At 34.7% G+C, this 26,232-nt stretch overlaps 1 protein-coding gene across 5 annotated transcripts in view; it reads right to left on the bottom strand.

Annotated features, from left to right (window-relative positions):
- Positions 1-26,232, bottom strand: part of Cdc27 (cell division cycle 27) — a 56,251-nt gene that overhangs the window by 17,814 nt on the left and 12,205 nt on the right. The window contains exons 3-12 of one of the 5 annotated variants that reach the window (XM_047544705.1): positions 20,834-20,981; positions 18,876-19,001; positions 13,166-13,263; positions 12,161-12,315; positions 11,845-12,056; positions 10,674-10,788; positions 7,209-7,342; positions 2,253-2,352; positions 724-931; positions 359-531 (exon numbers count right to left, since the gene is read on the bottom strand). In XM_047544705.1, coding sequence (XP_047400661.1) covers positions 359-531; positions 724-931; positions 2,253-2,352; positions 7,209-7,342; positions 10,674-10,788; positions 11,845-12,056; positions 12,161-12,315; positions 13,166-13,263; positions 18,876-19,001; positions 20,834-20,981 — 1,469 coding nt within the window. The remainder of the gene's footprint in view (positions 1-358; positions 532-723; positions 932-2,252; positions 2,353-7,208; positions 7,343-10,673; positions 10,789-11,844; positions 12,057-12,160; positions 12,316-13,165; positions 13,264-18,875; positions 19,002-20,833; positions 20,982-26,232) is intronic. The other 4 variants (XM_047544706.1, XM_047544707.1, XM_047544708.1 and 1 more) reach the window with 4 other exon arrangements.

Here is a 26,232-nt window from a genome sequence, read left to right as displayed (position 1 = left end):
TTTCTTCCAGTGCTGGGGAATCAAACCCCAAACCTTGGTGTGATAGGCAAGCATTCTGCTACTGAGCTACATCCCTAACACCTGAGAAAATAATTATAGAAACATAATATAATAAACAAATATTGACGTTTTAGATTGTCTTCTTAAGCATGAACATTTTTTAAAAAATATATTTTTACTTGTCAATGGATCTTTAATTTTATTTATTTATATGTGATGCTGAGTATCAAACCCAGGGCCTTGCACATGCCAGGCAAGTGCTCTACCACTGAGCCACAACTCCAGGGCCAAGCATGACCATTTTAATTACACTTAAATTATTTCTAGAAAGACATATATACCTATTTTCTATACTTACCTGCATGTATTCTGAAAGTTCAAAATAGGCCCTTCCAATTTGGCACAGTACCCAACCAGTATTGTAGTGGTGAGAAGGTAGGTGGCTCAGAATATTTATAGCTTCTTTGCAGTTGTATGAACACAAAGCTAAATAACCTTTTCCCATTTCACGAAGAAGGCTCATCAAACCTTCTAGGAGAAAACAATATAGTAAACAAAGGAGGGAAACAATAAAACTAGTTTTTAGAAAGGCTGATTACAAACTAATACATTAAAAATTCCATCTACCTAACAATGAAAGCAGTATAATGAATATAAAGAAATTACTTAAAATAAGTACATAATAATATAAAATAAACAGAATATTATGCATTTAAAACAGACCTGCAGCTGCTTTTTGTAGATTAAAAGCTTGGATCTGAGGCGTGATTGTGGATATTTTCCCTTCTGAAATGATGGAAGAATCCAATTTTGTAATTTCCAGGCTATCATTTATGTTAGGTTGAGTTATTCCTCCTTTATTAGTTTTACTTTTTGTTTTTCTGTTTGGGATTTTAGGTGGAAACTTCATTTTTAATTTTTTGCTATTCTCCTGTAAAAGGGTAAAATTCCATATATTTTAGACTTCTCCCTCAACCCTTTCTCAAGTATTAGATTTAAATGTATAATCTTGATTAATCTATATTTTTCTCAGAAGAAATTAAAAAAAAAAAAGTCTTCCAAGTCAGTTCTAAATTCAATAATTCTAAACATAAATTGAATTTACTTATCATGATTGAGGTGAATCAGCATTGTGTTGTTCTTTTTTGAAAGTATATCACATTCTCATTTATTATTTTACAGTAAGAAAACAAGGGATACAATACTATCTAGTTGTCTCAGAGTACTTAAATGATAAGTCAAAAAATTGTTAATCTGGATACATCAAAGTTAAAAGTTATCCAGATAATGGACCAAGAAAATTTAACAAAGGCTTAATGAAGCCCTTTAAATTTTTTAAACTTTTAATTTTAAAATAATTTCAATTCATAAGAAAACAGTGATAACATATAACCATAGTGTAAAATCATGTCAAAGAAACTGAAATACAGTACTATGAATTGAACTACTGACCGCATTTGGATTTTGGTTTTCATTTGAACTCTTGCGTACATGTGTGTGTGTGTGTATACAGTTCTGTGTAATTTTATCATATGAATGGATTTATGAAATCAACCGCCATGCTTGGGATATAGAATTATTCTACTATCACAAAGAAATCATTTTGTGCTATGCTTTTTTTTTTTTTTTGGTGCCAGGGTTTGAACCCAGGGGTGCTCAACCACAGCCACATCTCAGCCCTTTTCATTTTTCATTTGAAGTGACATGGTCTCACTAAGTTGCTGAGGCTGGCCTCCAACTTGTGATCTTCCTGCCTCAGTCTCCTCAGTTGCTGGAACTACAGGCACATGCCACTGTGCCCCGCAGTGCTATGCTTTAATAGCACATCCTCTGCTCAGGCCTAACTCCTGATCACCACTGTTGCTTTAATATAATTGTATCATTTCAAGAATGCTATATAACAGTGGGGTGCAGTGGTGCATGCCTACATACCAGTGGCTTGTGAAGCTGAGGCAGGAGAATTGCAAGTTTAAGGTCAGTCTCAGCAACTTAGTGAGACCCTGACAACTAAATAAAAAATAAAAAGGGGTGGGGACGTAGTTCAATGTTGCACCCAATGAGTTCAATCTCCAATACCAAAAAGGAATGTTACATAACATTTACCAAAGGACCAAGAAATTATAGCTAGCCTTCCAAATTAAAAAAATATTTTAAAACTTCAAAATAGTCTTTATTTATAAAGTCATCAATGAATAGAAATTTTATCAGGGAAAGCATTAAGTAAATGTGACATCCAGAATTCTTTAAATTACCTTGGTTGTAGAGCTGTCACTAGTAAAAAGTCGAGAACTTCTTCGAGGCAGTGCATTTGGGGGAGATGTAATAGTGGGGCTCAATACCTGAGGTGTTGTACTAAAAAAGTGATAAAACATTTTTTAAAATTCACTTTATGACCATTAACTATAGTTTCAAATTTAGCCATATTAAAAAAAATTATCATTCCTCGTGTAAGTATTCTAAAGTTGGTGAGTTTGGTCAGTCCTTTCTGGTTCCTTTTTTATAAAAAAGGTGTGTGTGTGTGTGTGTGTGTGTACTTAATTGTAGATGGACACAATACCTTTATTTTACTTATTTTTATGTGACACTGAGGATTGAACCAAGTGCTCCACCATTGAGTCACAACCCCAGTCCCCCTTTCTGGTCCCTTTATGAAAACTCACCATTTAAAAACTACTCACGTTATTGTAAAATAATAAACACTGTAGTATAGATCTTCACTCTAATTGAAACTGATCATTTGAACTTAATCCAAAAAATATTTAGGGCCAATAAATATGACAAGCACATCTATAAGCCAATTATCTTTAGCCCTTTGCAGCATAAAAAAGTTTGGAAAATTATGTCAGAAATGAAAGATTGTTTCAAAAAATGTAAAAAAAAAAAAAAATTAGGGAGAAAGGAAATTGCAACTGGGCATAGATCATCTAAATGTGGGGTTTTGTTTTTTTTTAAAACAAATAAATACCACCAGAACAACTGAAACTTGACAAATAATTTCCCTATAAATTCAAACAGTTGTAGCAAAGGTTTATTTTGTTTAGAGCAAAAGGAATCTGACAATTAACTTGGATATATTTTTACTTTAAAGGCAAATCCCAAGATATAAGAATTCCATTCTCAGAAAGCAAGCAAATTTAAAACTTGAAATGATCTAATTGAGAGTGGGTTAAGTTGTTTATAATTTTTAGGAAATCCTACAAGTTACCTAATTCTGAATTAAATAAGGTTCTACAAATAAAAGAGATGCTGCCCAGTGAATAAATCATGTCCAGGATGGTTCTTAATTCTTTCAAAACACAGAGCCCCAGTGCAGGGTTTAGGCAAGTAAGAACATTTGGGCTGACCAATTTCATTTTTAAAAGTACAATACCTCAATTTGGTAGAAATAACTATTACAATTTATACTGCAAATATGAATCATATTATCAGCATGATTATCTAATCACAGAAAAGAGTTTTGTCAAGAAGTAGGAAGAACTTCATCAAATGGAGCAAGGAGGAACAGCCTGAAAATGTTGCTAAGATTGTTTTAAACAGAAGACTCACTGAATGAGGATAACATAAATTTTGTGGAGGTAGAGGTAACAATTAGCAAGAGACTTCTAGAGCTGGGAGGATAAACTCTTCTTACAGAGATAAAAGTCTTATAATTTTTGTTAGGCTTCTGTTAGCTCCCAAGGCCCACGTGATATAAGAAAATGTAAAATAAAAGGAAAGGAAGAAGCCCTAAGTCTGAGGCACCAGAAAAATGAAGAGTAATAGAGAGTTTGAAAAAATGGGTGTGTATTTATTTATTTCATATTATGTAACCAATGTATGAATCTTTATAATTTCCATTTGGTTAACAAGGGGTTTAGCAGTGAAAGGAATATGCTCTGGAAACAGACTGCCACAGTTTGAAATTAAGGCTCTACCGCCATCAACAGGCATATCACTATGTGCCAGTGATATTGTTTAGTCCGTGTATGCAAATAACATCATTTTTTCTGGTTTTAAAAAAAATATGAAAAAATTTAGAAAATTTATAGAAATGAATTTTGGAGAATACTTTATGTGGAGAAAATGATGGGGCTGGTCATGCTGCAAAGATCCACCATGTAATTAGAGTTGAACCTTTAAGCTAGGTGACATCAGCCTGACCTTCTCCAGGAAGGGCAGGGTGGCTGGTGAGTGAGTTTAATCATGTCCCCAATGATTTCATCAACCATGCCTACATAATTAAATCCCCATTAAAACTCTTTTTTTTTTTCTTTTTGCGGTGCTGGGGATCGAACCCAGGGCCTTAACGCTTGCAAGGGAAGCACTCTACCAACTGAGCTATCTCCCCAGCCCTCCTATTAAAACTTTGAACATCAAACCTTAGTTGGAATTTCTGGTCTGTAAACATAATGATGCACTGGGTGATGGGTCCTGATTCCATGAAAAGGACATAAAAGGTTGTGTTTGGGACCCTTCCAAAACCGACCCTTCAGTTATTTGGTCCTGATTTGTATTCTTCACAATAAAACTCTAATCATAAGTATAGTATTTTCCTGAATTCTGAGTTGTTCTAGGAACTTACTGAATATGAAGGAGTAATGGGAACCCTCAATATGTACTGAGTTGGTCAAAAATGTAGGTTGCCTGGGGAACTCTGCACCTGCAACTGCTGTCTGAAATGAGTACACTTCAGACAGCTCTTGTTGCAGACTGATCTTAATCTTTGGAGTCTGTTCTAAGTCTGGGTGGTTTGCATCAGAATTACATTACAGAATTGCAGTGAGGAAACTACTCAGCACTGGGGTATGAACTACTGGAAAGGAGCAGGCAAAACAGCTCTTGGAGCTCATCCTGGTTGGGAATAGGTGGAAAGCACAAATCTCATACTAAATAGGCCTTAAAGAGTACTCTCTCAATAGTGGGGGCAAAACTAGTTTAAAGGCTATTCCTGTTCCACCTAACAAACTTAAAAAAAATCAAACTGTTTCCAAATAACTTAGCCGCATCCCATAACAAATCTTAAAAATATCTAAAGGAATGATAATAATAATAAAAAAAAATTCCAGCTGGTCGAGTTGTGACTTGGGAGGCTGAGGCAGGAGGATTGTGAATTCAAAGCCAGCCTCAGCAACTGAGAGAGGCCCAAAGCAACTCAGTGAAACCCTGTCACTAAATAAAATATAAAAAAGGGTTGGGGATGTGGCTCAGTGGTTAGGCACCCCTGAGTTCAATCCCTGGTACAAAAAAAAAATTCCAGCACTCAACAATGTAACACCAATAATAAGGTACATAACTAGAAATGACAACAGTAATAGACTTCTGGATAAGAACATTAAAAGGACTAATTTTCCGTCTACTTAAAAAGGCAGAAGAAAGCATAGATGAGTAAGGAGACAAGCAAATCAAATTTCTAGCTGGGCACAGTGGTGCACGCCTGTTATCCGAGTGGCTTGGGAGGCTGAGGCAGGATTGAGATTTCAAAGTCAGCCTCAGCAAAGGTGAGTCACTAAGCAACTCAGTGAGATCCTGTCTCTAAATAAAATACAAAATAGGGCTGGGGATGTGGCTCAGTGGTCAAGTGTCCCTGAGTTCAATCCCTGGTTACTCCCCCATTCCCACCAGCAAAAGTTCTATAGATGAAAAAGGAATGTCTGAAATTAAAAAAAGAAAAAAAAAACAAAACTCCCAACTACATGAATTAACAATAAATTGGACATTATAGAAATAAGATTAATTTGAAGACAAGGTAATAAACACTACCCAAAATGAAACAGAGAGGAAAAAACCTAAAAACAAAAAAATGGACAGACTATTAGTAAATTGTGGGAAAACTTCAAGCAAAATATGTGGAAGACCTCACCCTTGGTATCTGTGAATTTGACTTTATTTAGGAAATAGGATCTTTGCAGATGTACTCAAGTTAAGATGAGGTTATAAGGTGGGGAGAGGTCCTAATCCAGTATGACTGGCATACTTACAAGAGGGAAATCTGGATACAGAGACACACAGAAAGATTGCCATGTGAAGATATAAGTGGATACTGAGTTATGCTGTCACAAGTCTATCAGAAGCTTGTGATTTCTGATAGGCTTCTGAGGTCTCCCCCACAGACTTTGGAGGGAGAATGGCCCTGCCTACAAACTTATAAGCTTTAAAACAGTGAGATACTATAGCAACATCGGGAGAGAGTAAAAAAAGTAAAAGTGGGAGAGAATAAATTTCTGTTGTTTTAAGTCACCCAGTTCGTGGTACAGGTTGAATGTCCATTATCTAAAATGCCTGGGACCACAGTGTTTCAGATTGCAGCATTTCAGAGTTGTCCCCCACCCCCCGACTCCAAATGTGTAATATTTATGTAATAGATTTTACCAGTGGAGCATCCCTAATCCCTAATTTGAAAATCTTAACTGTAAACTGCTCTAAAGCCTGAAACTTTTTGAGTATTATGTTGGGATTCAAAAAATTTCATATTTCAGAATAGTTCAGATTTTCAGATTAGGAATACTCAATCTGTTTTATGGCAGCTTTAAAAAATTCAAGCAATAAAACAGATAAAAATAGAATGAACAATACAAAAAAATAAAAATTATTAATAGTTGATGATAATTACACATAGGTTTATATATTCTTTAGGATTAGCATATACTCATCCTATATAATGTTTCTTGGGAGGGGGCCTCAGTTCCTTCTCATAATGAGCCCCAAGCAAACACTATGAGCAAGCTGGCATTCATTATTACACTTACCATCCGAGCATTAGAGGAACATTTAGGCCTTTTAGGTAGTCAAGGAATACGCACATTTGTGTCTATTTTAAGACTTCTGTATTTGAAGATTTGAAGTTTAATTTTACGATCTATGTATAGACATGCATAATGGGGGAAGGGGAGAATGAAAACTATCTGTACTTGATCTGCAGAGGTCATATACATAAAAAGAAAATTATTTTGAAGGAATGCTTACAATATTTAGTTTAAACAAATCTAAGAGGTAATTAGAGTATTGGAAAAAGTTATTTTAGGTAACTATTGTGTTACTTGCATTATAAAATTCAACTAAAATTATATTAGTCTTTTCAGAAGTTGCAGATGTCAAGTTTTACATATTCAAAATTTATAACAGTCACACTAGAAATTTTCGAAAGTCAATACCTGCCTGAACTCTAAAAATATAAAGTTTTACATCAAGAAAAGTTGAACAATGAGAACTGATGACATCACAATAAATACCTTGTTTGTGGGCCAGAACTTTGTGTTTGTGCAACAAGAATTGGAGTGACCTCTCGACTATTTCCACTCTGTGAGAAGACAGACTTTGTTCCAGTTTGACCCATTCTGGCAACAGACTGTAAAACACAAAAAGTCTAAGGTTTGTGATTATCAATTGCACTATAAGTAATAAAAGACACCATGATGCTCCTAGCTACATTTTTGCAATGGAGGAGCTCATACACTGTTATCTTAAAACACAAATTATGAATATCATTATTGCCAACTGCTATATTAGTATAATAGTCTACTTCCTTATTTTAACATCAAAGGAATTTTACTTCTCTACTACCTTTTCATCTTTACTTTAGTTTCAGGAGAAAGGCTCAAAATTCCCAGGAACTATTCTATTTAATTCATTGTGATCATCCTCCATTTATCACATACCTTCTCATTTTGGGGTTAAGTGCTAAAAATTTTAAGATAGCTACTATTTTATGATTTAATTTCCTATACATAAAAATAAAAAGCAATATAGTAAGATTTTATACTTCTCCTTTGGCACTTAGAAAACAGTTCTATAGAAGTTCACAGGAATAGATTTTTAAAAGTCATGTGAAAACTTTCAAAATTCAAGGGATATTGTTCCTTTTTTTTTTTTTTTTTGTGGTGCTGGGGATAGAACTCAGGGCCTTGTGCTTGCAAGGCAAGCATTCTATCAACTGAGCTATCTCCCCAGCCCTGATATTGTTCTTTATTGTTACTATTTCTTATTTTTCCAATCTTTCATTCAGTGGTTTTTGATCCCTTGGAAGAAAAAAAAAAGAACTTTGCTTGTCTCTTTTGTCTTCTCTGATTATCTCATTTCTATTCTTTTTACCATTTAGTTTTTTTTCCCCCTTGTACTGGGGATTGAACCCAGAGGTATTTAACTACTGAGCCACCTCACCTGCCCTTTTTATTTTTAATTTTGAGACAGAATCTCACTAAGTTGCTGAGGCTGGTTTTGAACTTATGATCCTCCTACCTCAGCCTCCTGAGCTGCTGGAATACAGGCATGCACCACCATACCCAACTACCATTTAGTTTATAAAGTGATTTTTTATATCAAGGGATTCTTTCTTTTCTTTTCTTTCTTTCTCTCTCTCTCTTTCTTTCTTTGGTACTGGGGATTAAACCTGGGGTGTTCTACCACTCACTGAGTTACATCTCCAGATATTTTGGTTTATTTATTTTTGAGAGAGGGTCTTGCTAAATTGCCTAGACTGACTTCAAACTTGAGATCCTCCTGCCTCAGCATCCCGAATTGCTGGGTTTAAAATATGTGACACCAAGCTCAACTTCAAAGGACCATTTTTTTTTTTTAACCATCAGATAAATTTCTTCAAAACTTAACTATTATCCTGGTATTGTATACAAAATTTTCAAAATGTGTACTACAAATACTTGTTGTTAATAACGTTCTCAGTGGATACGAAGGCCTTATTTTTGTCTTCTCTACATTGAGTATCACTGGTCATCATCTATCTTTTGTTTTGAAATTCTGTGCAACTTCCTGAATAGTACACTACCTTGATTATTCATGCTCTCACTTCTTTTGCTGGCCTCCCTTTATTTCACAGTTTTAAAATGAGGTATACATATTGTGTTCCTTAGCTACTTTTCCTTTAGGAGAGCTGGGAGATTTATCATTTCTATCACTAGAAAAATTCTTTCCTCTATGACTATCCACTGAGTATTTTCACATACTTTACCATCACCTCAGAATAAAACTTCATAATCCTCCTTCCTCCTTTCCCAAAATTGGGACCTCTTCATTTAGCCAATGGACAAACTTACAGTCAATTCTGGTCCTTCCTTATTTATCATGGAACTATATACTGCATTCACTATTTGGCTTGATTATGCTTATTTGACACATGTACTCTTCTGGGAATATCTTGTAAGCGGCCAGAGAACAGAAGCAGAAGAGGATGAGACAGTAGGTGGATTTTATTGCTTTGGCACTCATTTGCTGCCTAACTTGTCTTTGAGCTGCAATGTCTCTTCTGATTTTGGTCTACTTTACCTGGCACACTACCATTCTACTGTTTTCTTCACAACCGTAATAAGCTAATTTCCACAATTATAGTTTGCACCCATAACAATACACCCATAGTTATCAACTTGAAAAAAAATCAGACTTAAGAAAGTTCATATGTAAACTACTTTGCAATTCCTTTTTTAGTAGTTTTGAACCTCCTATTTCCACTTACTAGGAAACTATCATAGATAAAGCTTTTGCAGGAGAGAGCGGGGGGCGGGGGGACCCAAACTTTTGCAGACTCAGGATGTTCAGGAGTAAAACAGTAAAAATAACAAGAAGAAACATTTCTAGAAGGTTAAGGAGGGACATTCATATATTAGCATGAGTTACTTAGTTTCCGTTTCTTAAACATCTCTTAAGCATGGTAGTAGAAGTTTAAAATACATGTTTTTATTTAATTCTCACAGAAGACACCCTACACCACAGAAATGTTTCACTAAATGGTACTTTGGCTTCTACTGCCATATACCTATATAAAAGAACATTATGTAAAGAGCTTCAGAAAACTTTTTTCAGTGCTTATTATAAGCACAATATCAAATATTTTTCTTTTACTATATATCTATGAAGATCCACCATAGAAATCTTATTATAAGAAATATCCTGCTTACCTGAACAAATTTTTTTCATGTTAATTATTAGAGCTATTTAAAAAACATGGAGTGGGGTGTAGCTCAGTGGTAAAGCACTAGGCTAGCATGTGCAAAGCCCTGGCTTTGATCCCCAACACTGAAAAAAACAAAACAAAACAAAACAAAACAAAACACAACCCCCCCACACATAAAAAACCCCAACAAACCATGACCTCCAACCCAATAACAACAAGACCTTATATACACAGCAGTAGGAATAAGTAAAAACTATGGCAGACATAATTTGTTATTTATGTTCAAAATATAGAAACAATCTTAATATTGTTTTTAAAAAGGAATTAAAAGTAAAAATGAATGTTTACTAGCTATATGCTGAATAAACTAAATTTATAAGTTACAATATTAGTTGGCTCAGAGTCATCAGTTATGTATCTAAGATAAGCAGGAAGCTGGGACAATCACATTCTTTTACATTTTGATCCACAACTCCAAGGTAAAAACAATTATGGAAAAAGTTAAATTTTCTCTGAGTTTATCTTTACAGATTGGAATTTTAAACAATTTTTAAAAATTTTTTAATTTAATTTGTTCTAATTGGTTATACATAACAGTAGAATGCATTTAGACACATTGTACACAAGTAGAGCACAACTTCTCTGGCTGAACACCATGCCCTCACACTGGTAGTATATTCATATGTGTACATAGGGTAATAATGTCCATTTCATTCCACCATCTTTCCCATCCTCCACCCCCATAAACAAATTTATATAATCAATACAAAATTGCATTTTACATGTAAAATACCTTTTTTGTAGGGGCTCCGGTGGATGGCACGTCAATTACAGAAGGTGTATTAGTGTAGTTTTGTAAATAGGATCCATCTCCAGGACTTGGGGTTTCTAATGGCAAAATCCCAAAACTGAGAAGAGGTTGAAATCAAGGTGTCAAAAAGTCATCAAGGCATATATAAAGCAGCAGTATACTTAAATTAGAAGGTCTAAAAGGAAGAGAATGGCAAATCAGTCTTGGGGGCAGTGAGGACCTGAGGGGCAGATTAAAAATAAGATGTGAATGTAACCTACACAACCCACCATTTACTAAAACTAAAAAAAAAAAAAAAAAAAAAAATCAAAAATTTAAAAAGGAACTAAATTGAGACACAACTACTCATCTCAGAAGGTTTATTAGAAATAAAGAACAGTGGCTTTTTAAAAGCAGATCTCCAAATTATTATATTATTTCAAATTCCTGGACTCTGTGGGATTTAGATACAAGTATATGGAGACAATGTCTCTAGACACTATTGGATATTTATCCAAAAATTATCAATATAATTATATAACAGTCTCTAAGGGCACTGTCATCTTACAGTCATGCTATTTTAGTAGTTCCCTAGCCCCAAAGCCCCATTCATAGCATACAATTTTTTGATACTATTAGACATGTACCCCTCTTGGGTAGGTTGCTATATTTATATATACATATATTTCTAATAATTTTGACAAAACATTCCACACTGATTGATGTCAATACTTCCTCCATGTTTTAGAAAAATTCACTTAAAAAAAAAAACCTGGTGTTGCTATGGTTATATCATAGGCATAAAAACATTTCAAGGGGTTCACTGTTATCTGCTGATGTACAGTCATAAAGATAGTATCTTTCAATGCATACACTAGATAATTAAGACATATTTAAGAGTTTTAAAATTTTCTCCGGTGTTAGGCATATAACTCAGTGGTAGAACACTTGCATAGCATGTGCAAGGCCCTGGGTATGATCCCCAGCACCACAAACAAAACAGATACACAAATTTTTATCATATCCATATTTCTTTCATTTTCTTAAAACAGAATACCTCTATTTCCATAATATTTTGGGAAGCTGCTGTTCATATTAACTTATTAATCATATGAACCATTATAAGATCACAAAATATTACAAAACATTTTGAATTAGGTTTTGTTTGACTTACCTTGGGGTTAATGGGCTAAGAGCAGCTGGTCCTCCTAATAAACTTCGACCAGTTTTTGGTTTATTTTGAACCTGTTTAGATAATATGGAAGTTCCTGTTCCAAGAGGTACAGTATCTGGTGAAATTACAGCTGAATCAATATAAGACACTGAGGAATCTGTATTCAAGGAGTACTTTGAATTGGAAGATTCTAAGTTCAATCTGTTTAATTCCTGAAACAGAAAATTTCTATTATGTCATTTATGACACATTATTTAGCTCAGATCATTTTTCTCAGTTTTCATAATCTTTTGAACATTAGAGTAGATACACTTACAATTGTGTCCTGGGGTGTTTCCGTAAGAACTGTCTCAGGCTGTCTATGAGATAAACTATGATTAGATACTAGTGTTGTACAAGAATTGGGCAGACAGTTGCTAAAGTTCTGTATAGATGTTAACTTAAATGTTTGGTCAGGATCTGGCTTTTCACCTGTAAAGACCAAAAAACAAAAACAAAAAACAAAAAACAAAAAAACAAAAAAAAGATATTTGCCTCTGAGGGATAATCTTTTTTTTTCTTTCAAGTTTTATAACTAATTGGAAATCAGGCCTTATTCTAGGGTTTTAAAATTCTTCTGTTCATTTCTGCTAATCAAATTGACCTCCCCAAAGCCCATCCACCATTAACTTGTCATAAAAGTTAACCCATAAGACAAAGATGTAAATTTAGTAAATACACTAAATTGCAAGGACACTAGTTTAAATATAGTAAATCAAGAAAAATGAAGATTTATGTTTGGTTTAAAGCAGAAAAAAACTAGCTCTCTTTTTTCTCAAGGTGAAAGGTGGGGATGGAGAGTTGAAATGCAGGTAATATTACAGTAAAGACTGAAGTACTTCTGGGTATACAGACACCTGTTTTTAAAATGGTCCTTTACACAGCTTAGAGCATATATACCAAGACACTCCGTATATTGTTCAAGTGTCATTCATCTAACAGTTTTTGCTCTAGGCACTCTATATTATTTCTTAAGAAATTCTATTAATTTCTTAGTGAGATACACACAATATAACTTATTCTAAAGGACTGAAGATATTTAAGATGAACTGGCTAAACAGAAATGACTAGTGGATTTAATCTTTTAGGTAGAGTAATGGAAGGTCACATTATTCCCGAATCATATGATTTTAATTTCATATTCTCAATTTCAACAGTCCTAAGTTTTGCAAAATATTTTTATTTAAGACAGATGATCTGAATGAATCTCCAAAAATTAAAGGGGGGAAAAAAAGGAGAAAATGCAAACCCCCCTCCACCCCCACAACCTCCACCAACCTACCTATTTCACATAACGATTCAAAGGGAGACCAGAGGAAAGGATTTAAACTAAGGCTCTTTTGGTAACATTCTGATCCTTTGGCAAGCCGATCTGTCTTGCTGTGGAAACAATAGAATAAAAAACCTATAAAGCCCCAAACATTTATTATGAAGACAATTTTTGGTTTAGAAAAATAGATAAATCTTATATAAATTCTGACAGCACTCTTCTTGATGCTTCTCTAAATTATCAATGTCTCCTTCCCATTTTATCCCTATTATTTAGGAAAAGTTCAAGTTAAGTCAGGTGAAACAAATACAACATAAACTGAAATATTAAACTCTTACTGCCTTTTTGAATATTACCATATAACATCCCACTGGTAATTTCAAATGTGAGTTACATACTTTAAACATATTTAAAATTATTTGATTTTTAACAAAGTAGTGGTAGCTCTTAATGAAAATGAAAATTCGTAATTCTTTCCTAAAGGTTTACATTTGGAATCTTCACAATATCCCTGGTAATAAATATACCTGAAACAATCTGGGATTATTAGAATGGCACTGTTTCCTCCCAAGCTTTTAAAAAGGAGGGCAGAAGGGGTTGGTGGGTATTGAGACTCACTGAAGCTCTGAAGTAAAAAATACTTATTATTTGGTCTGAGGTTCAAATGCTGTAATACTACATGAAATTAACATACAGCAAGTCTTCTAAAATTGTAAGGTTTAACAAAGAACCAGATGGCAATGCAACCAACATTTTCAAAGGAACCTCCTCTTCAAGTGAAACTATCAGATACAATACATAATCTGTTTAATAAGTCAACTGCCAATATAATCTTAGAGAACTGTAAAGAAGACTTCCTTGGAAATAAGCATTAGTCTGCCTTAACTTCTACATTTTCAAAGTAGAAAACAGGGCAAATAATAAAACAAACATTAGAAATCTGAGATGGGTATGGTTGCAAACACCTGAGTTCCAAGCTACGTGAGAGGCAAAGGCAGGATTGAAAGTTTGAGGCCAACCTGGGCAATTTAATTAGATCCTGTCTGAAAAACAGAGGCAAACAGAGAAAGGGATGGTGGGGGTGTTAGTAGCAGAGTGCTTGCCTAGCATATGTGAGGCTCTAGGTTTAATCCCCAGCATGGGTGTGTGGGGGGAAAACAACAACAACAACAAAACCCCCTCCAGTTGAAGAATTTCTAGCCTCCCATATTTGTCTAATTAATTAATTTGGGGTCAGGGTGTTCTGGGGATTGAACCCAGGGGTACTATACCACTGAGGTACATCCATCTCCAGCCCTTTTTTTATTTTAAGACAGGGGCTCACTAAGTTGCTGAGGCTGGCCTCGAACTTGCGATTCTCCTGCTTGAGCCTCTTAAATCCCTGGGATTACAGGCACATGCCACTGTGTCCTGCCCTATTTGTCTAACATAAGTTAATAAACACATGGGCAACACCTTGGCAATGGGCAAAGAGACACCACACTGGTGGTATTACTCTCATAGCTGTCAGGGGCAAAACAGAAGATAGTACTCTGGTTCAATCTATCTTGATGTCTGTGTTGGTGGCCAGAGATATGTCATGCCTAGGGCACATTAAACACAAACACACACACACACACACACACACACACACAGAGGGAAGCAGGAATAGGAGACAGACTTCTGGGAAAATGCAAATAAGTTCTGTCAAAGTCCATGCCTAACATTGTTCTGATGAAATTTCTTAAAGGAAAAATACGTCACAAAGTATCAAACTATTTAATCATCTACCAAGGGTAGAAAAGTAACCTAAAAATAGGAAATAAAGAAAAGGTATATATACAAAAAAAGGATATTTTCTAAAAGTAACAGGGTTAAAAGTGGTAAATCAATACCTGTGATTATTTTTTTAATTTTTTTATTTTTGGTATTGGGGATTGAAACCAGGGGCACTTTACCACTAAGCTACATCCCCAGCTCTTCTTACTGTTTTATATTGAGACAGGGTATTGCTAAGTTGCTTAGGTCCTCACTAAGTTGCTGAGGCTGGCCTTGAACTTGTGATCCTTCTGCCTCAGTCTCCTGAGTTACTGAGATTGTAGGTGTGTGCTACTACACCTGGCAGGAATTGTTTTTTAATATAAGGTTATGACAAGGAAAATACAGTAAAAAGTCAGTGTTTGAGGATTATACTAAGCCTCTAACACTTATATGACTGTTTCTTTTATTATTTTCTTTTGTAATTCTGAAATAAAGACATTTCCTCTGTCTCAGTCCCCTTCTTGATAAACCCTTTTCTGGTGAGAAACTTTTCAATAAATGATTCCTAAATCTACTTTCTTGACTTCAAACTTACCTTTCCTCTGCCTGTTGGACAGTTTTATCAAAATTTAATTCCTTATTTAAAGCTTCATATGTTCAAAATCAAATTAATCTTTTCTCCCCAAATCTGCTCTCTCCTTAGATATCAGTCGGCCTCACTTCTAAAATTTTCAAGTGAGTAGAAAATAGGGCACGTGATATAATAAAGATGAGAGGTTTGAGCTGGGCATGGTGTGTGCACTAAGAAAACCACTATTATCATAAGTACACACACTCAAAAAACCTACTTAGAGGCAGCACTGACTCATTCTTCCCTGACCTTCATTGCCAAACAGAAATATGACCTTAATTCATGTACTTTTATTTTACCTCTGGCTTAAAGTTCCTTCTTTATTTTCACTGTTATGATCTGCATTGCTTCTCACCTTAACTGTCAATAGATTCCTAACACTCCATGTTTCAATTCATGCTAATTAGCCTCAATCACAGTCTGCTGATTTTTCCCCCTGCATTTTCTCTTGCAATTGAGTGTTTTCTGAGCACAGGAATTAAACGTTTCTCATTTATAAATTACCCCCTTCCTGTTTTCAAGGAGCCTTGATGCCTGTTTTGTATGACATAACACAAATCAGACACTTTTATTCATTGTTTTTAAAGTTGCCTTGAGAGGACTGTAAAAATTATTTAAAAGGCAGAAAAGTTGTAGGCTAACACTGATTTAAACAAAGACAAAACGTTCTGTTCAGGGAAAAATAGTCTGAAAATTTAAGAGGTGGCCCTTTGTGATGAAAATATGGGAGAGAAAGGATGACCTAAAAAACTATATATTTAGATTACAGGATGTAATTTTGGTCACAAGATAGCCATACCACAACTAAAATGAAAATTCAGTTTTGGGACAGGATTATTCCACTTTGGATACTTAATCATCCTTATGACAAAAATAATCTTATTTCTCAGAAGGGGGAAAGAAATTCCATCTTCATAATTTGAAACTGCCTTACACATACACATCATACTTTTCTCAGGACTTGGTTCAACTGCACCCTCAAGAACTTTATTAATAATTTTATTTAAAAATAATTACTATGCCAGGCATGGTGGAGCACGCCTGTAATCCCAGTGGCTCAGAAGGCTGAGGCAGGAGGATTGAGAGTTCAAAGTCAGTCTCAGCAACTTAGCAAGGCACTAAGTGACTACTCAGTGAGTCCCTGTCTCTAAATAAAATACAAAATAGGGCTGGAGATGTGGCTCAGTGGTTGAGTGCCCCTGAGTTCAATCCCTGGTACCCGTCTTTTACAAATAAGCTGTTATGATATACATATCATTCCTATCAAAATGTATGAGGGATCCCATTGCTCTGCATCCTTAGCTGCACTTGCTATTGTCAGAAGTTTTTATTTTAGCCATTCTAATAGGTATATAGTAGTATTTCATGGTGGTTTTTACTTGCCTTTAATAATGGTCAATGATTTGGTACATTTTTTTTTTTTTTTGCAGTACTGGGGACTGAATCCAGGGGTGCTCTATCACACTGAGTCATATCCCCAGTCCTTGTATTTTTGAGACAGGATCTGGCTAAACTGCTAAGGCTTGCCCTTGGATTTGTGATCCTCTTGCCTCAGTCTCCCAAGTTGCTGGGACTACAGGCATTTACCATTGTGCCTAGTTGGATATGGTGCTTTTAAGAATATTAAAATTTTTATTTCTTTCACAAATCCTTTACTTCCAGTTACATATCACTCCCCTCAAATAATTTATAGTCCTCAAACATTTACTTTCCTTTAAAAGTCACTCTACAGATAAGAAATGTTAGAATTTTACTTTTTCTATCAAGTTTTCCTAGTTACCATCTTACTCTTCTTAACCAAGCAGAACTGATTACTATTCTATTATTCAAACAAAATATTGCTTGAATTTTATCATATTTTTATTATGATAATAAAAACTTTCAAAACTTTGTTAACTGTTTCTTTCCTAGTGTTCTATTATAAACCTTTGAGAGTGAGGACTGTGAGTCATTTATATTTATATTCCCAGTGTCAAGTACTGTGTCTAGCTATAATGTGGGATAGCTCTCCAAATATCTTGAACGAATAACAACAAGCATAGAGCCAGGTGAGTGCCAGGCACAGTGGCACATGCCTATAATCCCAGCGGCTGAGGGGGGGGTTGCTGAGGCAGGACAATTTCAAATTCAAAGCCAGTCTCAGTAACTTTAGCAAGGCATTAAGCAATTCTGAGTCTGTATCTAAATAAAATATTAAAAAAAGGCTGGGAATGTGGTTCAGCGGTAAAGCATCCCTGGGTTCAATTTCCAGTAACAAAGGAAAAAAAAAAAAGGGAAGAAGCAGAGTTGGCATGACCTAAATTCATCACACACATCCCTTATTTTAAGCTAAATGAAGACAGGCAGGGTCGTGCACTAATCCCACCTGAGGCAGGAGGATTCCAAGTTCAAGGTTAATGTGGCAATCTAGTAAGACCCTGTCTCAATTTAAAAAAAAAAAAAAAAAAAAAAGAATGGGGTTGTAGCTCAGTAGTACAGTGCTATTATATCTTTACTTAATCTTGTTCTCAAGAGTGGCATCAATGGCTATATATACTGCTACCACACCTAAAAAACGAACACTCAAATTCAGCCAAATAACTTAATTATATACAAAAAACCATATTCAAAATTTTTTTTCCTTAAAGCAATATTCAAACTAACCTTAATTTATCTTAAAACAAATGCTATTCTGGTTCTTTAGATATTCTAGTTCAATTACTTCTCTCATACAACAGATGACATTTACATATACAATGTGCTCCCTTGGGCAGTTATGAGCAATTTCTATTATCCTAATTGCATCTCCACCCACTACTCCAGAAGTATTTCAGAATGAAAATGAGTAAGATCAATATTATAGTAGTAACTTTGATTTCATACTTTTTTTGAAAATTTAATTTTAATAGGTTTAAAAAACGATTACTGCAATCACTATTGTTTCAACTGTCATTATAAAAGATTTCTTTTGACATACTTCAAAACTGTTATATGATATACGAGATGAGAACTGTTATTCTTCATTACTGAAATTTGCCTTCAAGCTGCTAAGGAGTAGCAGTGATTTTTTTTTTTCTTTTTTTCTTTTTTTTTTATTGTTTAGCAGTGATATTTAACATCAGAAAAAAACAAAACAAAAAAACTAACACTTAGGCAGTGCTGCTGTAGTTAATTATCATTAAAGGTAAGTGGACAGTAAAAAATGGGATCCACTTCTTTACTATTTAACTGGTTTAACAAGGTCAAGGAATCAGAAGATTTGTACTATTCAGTCAAGTTAAATCTGACACATAGATCAACATAGTTTTTTTTAAACTACAAAGCATTCTCATACAGAAAACATTTCTGGTAGTTTGAATCATTCTTACTTACCAATATACATGTCCCAACAATGAAAGAGTAAAGCAAGCTGAATCACCAAATTCAGTAACAATATCATCATGGCTTTTCTGTTTATTAAACACTCCACCAGACAAGATCTGTTCCCCCTCTGCGAGCCTTCAAAATATAAATTTACAGATTAAAATATATCAATATTAAAAGCACTTCATGAAGACATCCTTCATGACCAATATATGTCGTAAATATGGAGACAAAGTAAAAGTTCATGGTACTTCGAATTATTGGGAAGCAGGAAATTTTTGTCCTTTAAAATTGCGGTTTCTTCTGAAGTTTCTAAGTCATTAAATTTAGTTTCTATATGTAGAAACCTAGTCCAAGCAATAAAATTATTACTCATGTCAAAAGAAATAGAAGATGATAATTTTACTGGGGAGAAATATGAACGATTCTTTACTAACAAGTATGGTGGCCCTTAATTCTATAATTCCTTGAAGTAAGAAGGTACTAGCAAATTAAAAAAGACTGACATTTTAATTAAAAACTGTATATTTTATAGTCTCAATCATTTTATGAATGAAATCTGAGTAGCATTTCACCTCTTTTTGTCAGTTGTGTTTTCTTTTCTTTCTTTTTTATTTTTTTGGTACTGGGGATTGAACTCAGGGGCACTTAACCACTGAGCCACATACCCAGCCCTTTTCTGTACTTTTTATTTAGAAACAGGGTCTCACTGAGTTGCTTAGTACCTCGCTAACTTGCTTAGGCTGGCTTTGAACTCTCGATCCTCCTGTCTCAGTTTCCCGAGCCAGGTGGGTGCCACGGTGCCTGGCTTCGATTGTGTTTCCTTGATTAAAAACAAAACAAAACAAAAAAAACCCCACAAATTTTCTCCAAACATAAAAATTTGCCAGGTTTCATTATATATTTTTGGCATGCCAGAGTTTGTAATTGTTTGAGTTTTAAAGTTTTTGATTAAAAATAATTAATTAAAATCACCATGTGGAAAACTCTCAAGTAGGTTAATAGCATATTCTGAATACATCTTTTCACTGTCATTGGAATTTTTTCCCCCTATTTGTTATACATAACATACAAACATACATGTGTGTATATAAATACACAAACACACACACACTTAAAAACATTTATAAATGGGATAAGAATGTCAATTTAGAAATTGGCTTAAGAGACTAATTGGCAAATTAAGAGTTAATTTTTAAGATTTAAACATTAAAATATTTGGAATTTAAAATAATCTAGTAACAAATGTTCCAGAAATTTTATAGCTATTTTAGCTATCCTTAATTAAAAAGTCATTAGTCACTGGACAAATAATATAGTAATTTATAAATACATGACTTTGAGACTCATTTGAATCCTCCAATTTAACAACAAAATATACACACAGGCTTTTACAAATATCTGTTTAGCTACTTTTATCATTATTCCATGTTCTATAGCAGAGAAGAGTTTTAACAGAACATGATTTATCTATCGCTCCAGCTGCCTCCAGATTTGGAATAGGGACAACTGACTTAACTGTAAATAAGCAACAAATGTGTAAGTGCCCTTGCTTCAAAATGGTATGCAATGGTCCCCACTTCCCCTGATAAAAATGGATCTTGAAAGGAAATTACACAACCACCAAGGCACATTATCCTTCAGTGAACCATCAAGTTTGAGGCTTATTCAAAGTGGCCTAACACTGAGCAAAGGAAAGGAAATAATATTTGTGATAATTTTGGAAACTGATTAAGAACAGTCATAACTTGAGCTTCTCCCAAAGTAAACTGTTTCACCATAACAATGAAATCTCTCTATAACAAAAATGCGATAGACAACAGTGTAAATGTTTCAAATGTTACTAAACAGATTTCTACCACTAAAAAAGGAGAAAAGAGGATCAATCACAGTTTAATTTGTCAGAAGAACTTTATCCAAAATTCTATAGTATAAAAAGAACAAAATTAGAAAGCTTTAAAACTTACTTGCTGAGATCAACACAACATTTTGCAAGCAGGTATTTACACTGTGGTGTAGTACAACTGTGTCCTTTCAAGAGTCTATATGCTTTATATGCCTTTCCTGAGCGGTAATAACAGGTTGCCAGTAAAAACAAGGCTTCTTCTGAGTGTACTAAAAACAGACAAAAAAGAAAAAGGAAATTGGACATTGTTCAGCATATTGAATGGTAACCAATTTATTTGGCAATAAACAAGTTTAGGTACAAAAAAATTAGACATGTTACTTAATCCAAAACAATAATTATTAATTTAAATTTGAATTATTGAGAAATATATTGCTGACAGAAAAGTTCATTTTCCAATTCTTATCTTCTCTCCATAAGGAACCAAGGAGAGAATACAGCGAAGAAAATCACATTATTATCATAAACCCTTATGAAAGAAACACACATATACCACCTTCAGCCTTTGACTAGACTACAGTAAAGCATTTTTTTTGGGGGGGTGGGGGTAACCAGGGATTGAACCCAGGAGTACTCGACCACTGAGCCACATCCATACCCTATTTTGTGTTTTATTTAGAGACAGGTTCTCACTGAATAGCTTAGTGACTCGCTAAGTTGCTGAGGCTGGCTTTGAACTTGAGATCCTCCTGCCTCAGCCTCCTGAGCCACTGGGATTACAGGCATGTGCCACTGCGACGGCAAACATTTTGTTTTTAGATAATATTTCTATAATAATCCTTTGAAGAACAGAAGTCAACTTTCACTAGAGAGGGAAACTAAGGATAAATAAACCTCATTAGTAATCTGAAATAATTTCTATATTAAAAGATCATCAAAAAGATATTGTTTACGTAGGGCGTATAATTCCAGAGACTCAGGAGGCTGAGAGGAGGATAAAAACTTTGAGGTCTCACTTAGCAACTTAGCCAGACCCTCCCAGTACAAAAACAAGGGGGGCGGGGCCTGGAGATGTAGCTCAGTGGTATAATGCCCCTGGGTTATATAGTCCCAGTCCCAAAAAATTTTAAAAAGTAAAATAAAATACATTACACCACCAAATTATATTCAAGATAGCTTAAAGAAAAAAAAAATCTAAACTGGTGGACTTTATAGTAACACTAATATTGCTATTCAATGGTAAGAGCTGAGTTACTTAACAATTGGTGTCCTATTTCTTTGTATTAGGAAATGCCTCATCCTTCATGAAATGGGGCATTTCCTCCTCTTATTTACTCTATATCTCTCCTAAACCAATCTTCACAACCTTCTAACCGAGCCAGATGAGAATCTATAGAAGCAACAAAAACAGGATTCTAAAGAAAACCCACAAATTTGTGCTTTTATATAATAATCCCAGTGGGATGAAAGATTTTATAAACCAATGGTTCTGGGCTGGGAGATAGCTCAGCTGGTAGAGTGCTTGCCTCGCAACCCCAAGGCCCTGAGTTCGATCCCCAGTACCGCAAAAAAAACTAGTGGTTCTCAAAGTGTAGGCCCTGTACCAGCTTCATTGAGACTTGGAAATGTGTTAGAAATGTGAACTCTTGTGCTGGGATTGTGGCTCAGTGGTAGAGCACTTGCCTAGCAAGTGTGAAGCCCTAGGTTTGATCCTTAGCACCACATAAAAATAAAATAAAGGTAGTGTGTCCACCTATAACTTACAAAAAAGAAAAGAAAAGAAATATGAATTCTTGTGCTCTCAGACCCACTAAATCAGTAACTTGGGTTGTAAGGGCCAGTAGTATATGTTAATGAATTCCTCAAGTGATTCTGTGGTATGCTAAAGTTTTAGAACCACTGTTTTAAAGTATGAGACAAACTTGCCACATCTTCCAGGAAAGTTAATTTCATTCCAAGATTTGGGATAAAAAAGTAATTGATATTTTACTCTTGTAAGTATTTTGTTATATACATGTGCGGGGAACGCCCACACCCCCATGCTTGTTTGGTCTGTGATTTTCCATGAAGAAATAGTATAAAAATAATCTGTAGTAAATAAAATTTGGCAAATATGGCATATTACTGATATAGGATCAAAAAATGATTGAGGAACTCTGCTGCAATAGGAACAAATTATTAATTTCACTGACCTACAACTGCTAATTTATAGGAGTTAGTGTGATTTCTTCCAGCTTTAGCAAAGACCTGGTTGGTTTCTTTTTTTTTTTTTTTTTTTTGGTACTGGGGATTGAACCCAGGGTGCTTTACCGCTGAACCACAACCCTATCCCTTTTCATTTTTATTTTTTAAATTTTGAGACACGGTCTCATTAAGTTGCTTAGGTCCTCACTAAATTGCTGAGGCTGGCCTCAAATTTGCAATCCTCCTGCTTCAGCCTCCCAAGTCATTGGGTTTACAGGCATACACCATTGAGCCTGGCTAACAACCTGGTTTCTTATTGCTATATTAAAATTATTGATTATACCGATAAACAATGGCTCTCATAGTTTAACTTCCAGACACAGTAATGCTTTACCAAATGTTTTGTTTATAGATACTTGATTATGCGTAGGTCCATTTTCACTGTAGTAAAATTCCCTAACAACATAAAGATAACCAACTATCCTTTGTGTGTGTGATTTTGGTGTTCTGCTACAATTATTTTCTAAAGTGTAATAACTTAAAAATTACATATTCAAATGGTATTATGGATTGGTAGTTTAGGTGAAACTTAAAAATAAAATAAGGAAACAAGATAATGAAGTGAATTCAGAAACACCTGATTTGTTGTGAGAAACATGGTGGTTTCTAAGATTCCCTATAATTAAAAAATTTAACTAGTACAAAATGTAACTAGTGAATCAGTAGTAAGCATCTAAAAAGTCGATGTATATTTACTGAATAGGATCGACAAATAAATATCATCTAGCCCAGTAAACTCAACTGATAGTAGCTGCCTAAAATGCCAAGGTCAGAAAAATTATAAGGCTAATTATGGTCAAGTTAGTTAATGTACAGAGATCAAAACAAGATCTGGAAACAAGATCTGGAAACAAGGTCTGGGACTGTGAAATACAATGTCCATAATATATATTTAATAATTATGGAAGTCAATCATGTGTTTGTTAAACTATGGTATGATGAAAGAGTCTACTACTATTGAAAACAGTGACACAACACTTTCGGAATGCACTGTTGAAGTTGCAGACATCTACTGAAGCTTCTCTCTTTTTTTATTAACATGTATTAACTGTACATATTAATGTTACTCAGTATGATATTTCTATACAGCATGCACTGATCAAAATTTTTTAAAAGTATTTTTTTAGTTGCTGATGGACCTTTATTTATTTATATGTGGTGCTGAGCCTTGAACCCAGTGCCTCACACATGTCAGGCAAGCACTCTACCACTGAGCTACAACTCCAGTCCCTGATTAAATTTAATCTCTCCTTTTCTTCTCTCCTGCTAATGAAGCTCCTCTTCTTACAAAAAGGCTAGGCCTCAAAAGTGGAAAGGTCTTTTGAACAGAAGTCCAAAATAATTAACAGGGGCAGAATCTTGAATCCTTCAGATACAATTCCATCAAAAAGAAAGGAGAATGACTTTTTCGGTGTTTTTTTTTTGGTTTTTTTTTTGTTTTTTTTAGATGTTGATAGACCTCCATTATTTATATGGGTGCTGAGAATCGAACCCAGTCCCTCACACATGCTAGGCAAGTGCTCCACCACTGAGCCACAACCCCAGATCCTTTCAGTGCTTTTAAACATTAAAAAAAAAAAAAAAAAAAAATCAGTGCTGCAAGATGATAAATAATATAAATGGGCACCTTTTCTAAAATGGACCAGTTCTGTCAACACTTAAAATTTGTTGAGGTTTTTTTCTACATAGCCTTGATAAAATAAAATAAAACATTACAGAAAACTTCTTAGAGGTGAGAGCACTCTGCTGGCTTTCTATTATAAACTTGGAGGTTGTATGTATTTAAGGGCCCAACATTATGGAGTTATCTATGATTTGTTATACATGTTTAATTATAGTAGTCGCCCTTATCTGAGGGGGATACATTCCAAGACCCTCTGTGGATACATGAAACCATATATACTGCTAAACCCCATGTACGCAGGTTGAACACATCTTGTTCAAAATGCTTGGGATCAGAAGTGTTTCAGATTTGAGTTTCTTGGATTTGAGCGAATCTGCATAGACTTCACTGAGTGAGAATGCCCTCTGTGTTGACATGAATTCTGAGGCTGATTCAGTGGAATGAGTACTGTGATGAACTAGTGATGTCTACTATGATTGCAAATCAGAGGAATGGCAAGGATTTCATAAATTTGAATCAGAAAGAATAAGAAAGAACCAGTAACCACCTGTGGACAATGGTCTCAAGTTTCTTCACCTTAAAAAGGCAATAGCAAAGTCCATTTTATAGGATTATGAAAGATTAAATATTATTAGATTAAATAAAATAGTAAAAGGTTACCTAGTATACAGTCAGAAGTCAATAAATGGTAGAATTATTGTTGTTTTTATTGAGTGATGATATCTGCTCTCACTGTACTAAAATTCTAAAATTTTCCCTCATAGAAACACAGTTAAATGAAGTGGTTAGGTCCTGTATTGAGAAATACTAATATATACTGAGTAACTTTCCAAGTGTCAAGCACTTTATCATGTACTCATAGCATGTGGATTAAAGCTTTATGTGGACTAATCTGTAAATTCTGCTACTAATTCAATGGGAAAATCCAATCATCTGAATTCTAAATGAGCACAATCTTTAGGAACCTAATTGTAATGAAAAAGAAACTGTATAGTCTTGTCTTTCTTTTTGTGGTGATCAGGATCAAATTCTATGCAAGTAGAGTTACCAATGAACTACACCCCAGCCCTATTCTAATAAACAAATTCAAAAAAGAAAGATTAGAACTATAACACAGCAAAACTGGTGCTGCCTAGGTATTGATGAAAATATAGTTAAAGAGATTATGATAAACCTTGCTCTTGCACAATGAAGTGGAAGAGGGTAATCTATCTTCTTTCTAAATCACTCCCTCCTTCTCAATCTTCATTGGGACCTCAAACTCTTTTTGCACAGATCTTCCCCCCTTTTCTCACTTAACTGCCATTCTCTCCCACAGGCTTCACTACACTCTCAAAGGGAACCTAATTTCCTCATATACCAGTTAACCTCAGGGTAAGATAAGGAGGTTTCACCTTACTTCTCAAGACTATTTCCAAGTTTTACTCCAGTCCTTTTGTGACATACCTGCTTCTGAGGTTCATATCTTCTCCTTAGAAGTCTCAGCTACTGAACTCAGGACACTGCTTCAATAATGAAAGAATTCCAGGTGTGGATTATGATCTTCCCCTCCAACATTATTTTCATACATCTCTCAATTAGACCTCATGTCAACTTTGGTGCCCTGACCTCTGTTCTTTCTTATCAACCACCTCTGTCTTAACTTTTCCTGA

Source organism: Sciurus carolinensis, chromosome 3 (genome assembly GCF_902686445.1).
Source record: "Sciurus carolinensis chromosome 3, mSciCar1.2, whole genome shotgun sequence".
In the NCBI taxonomy this organism is placed as follows: Eukaryota; Metazoa; Chordata; class Mammalia; order Rodentia; family Sciuridae; genus Sciurus; species Sciurus carolinensis.
The sequence above is the reverse complement of the archived record's forward strand: the minus strand, read 5'-3'. Positions and strand labels throughout refer to the sequence as shown.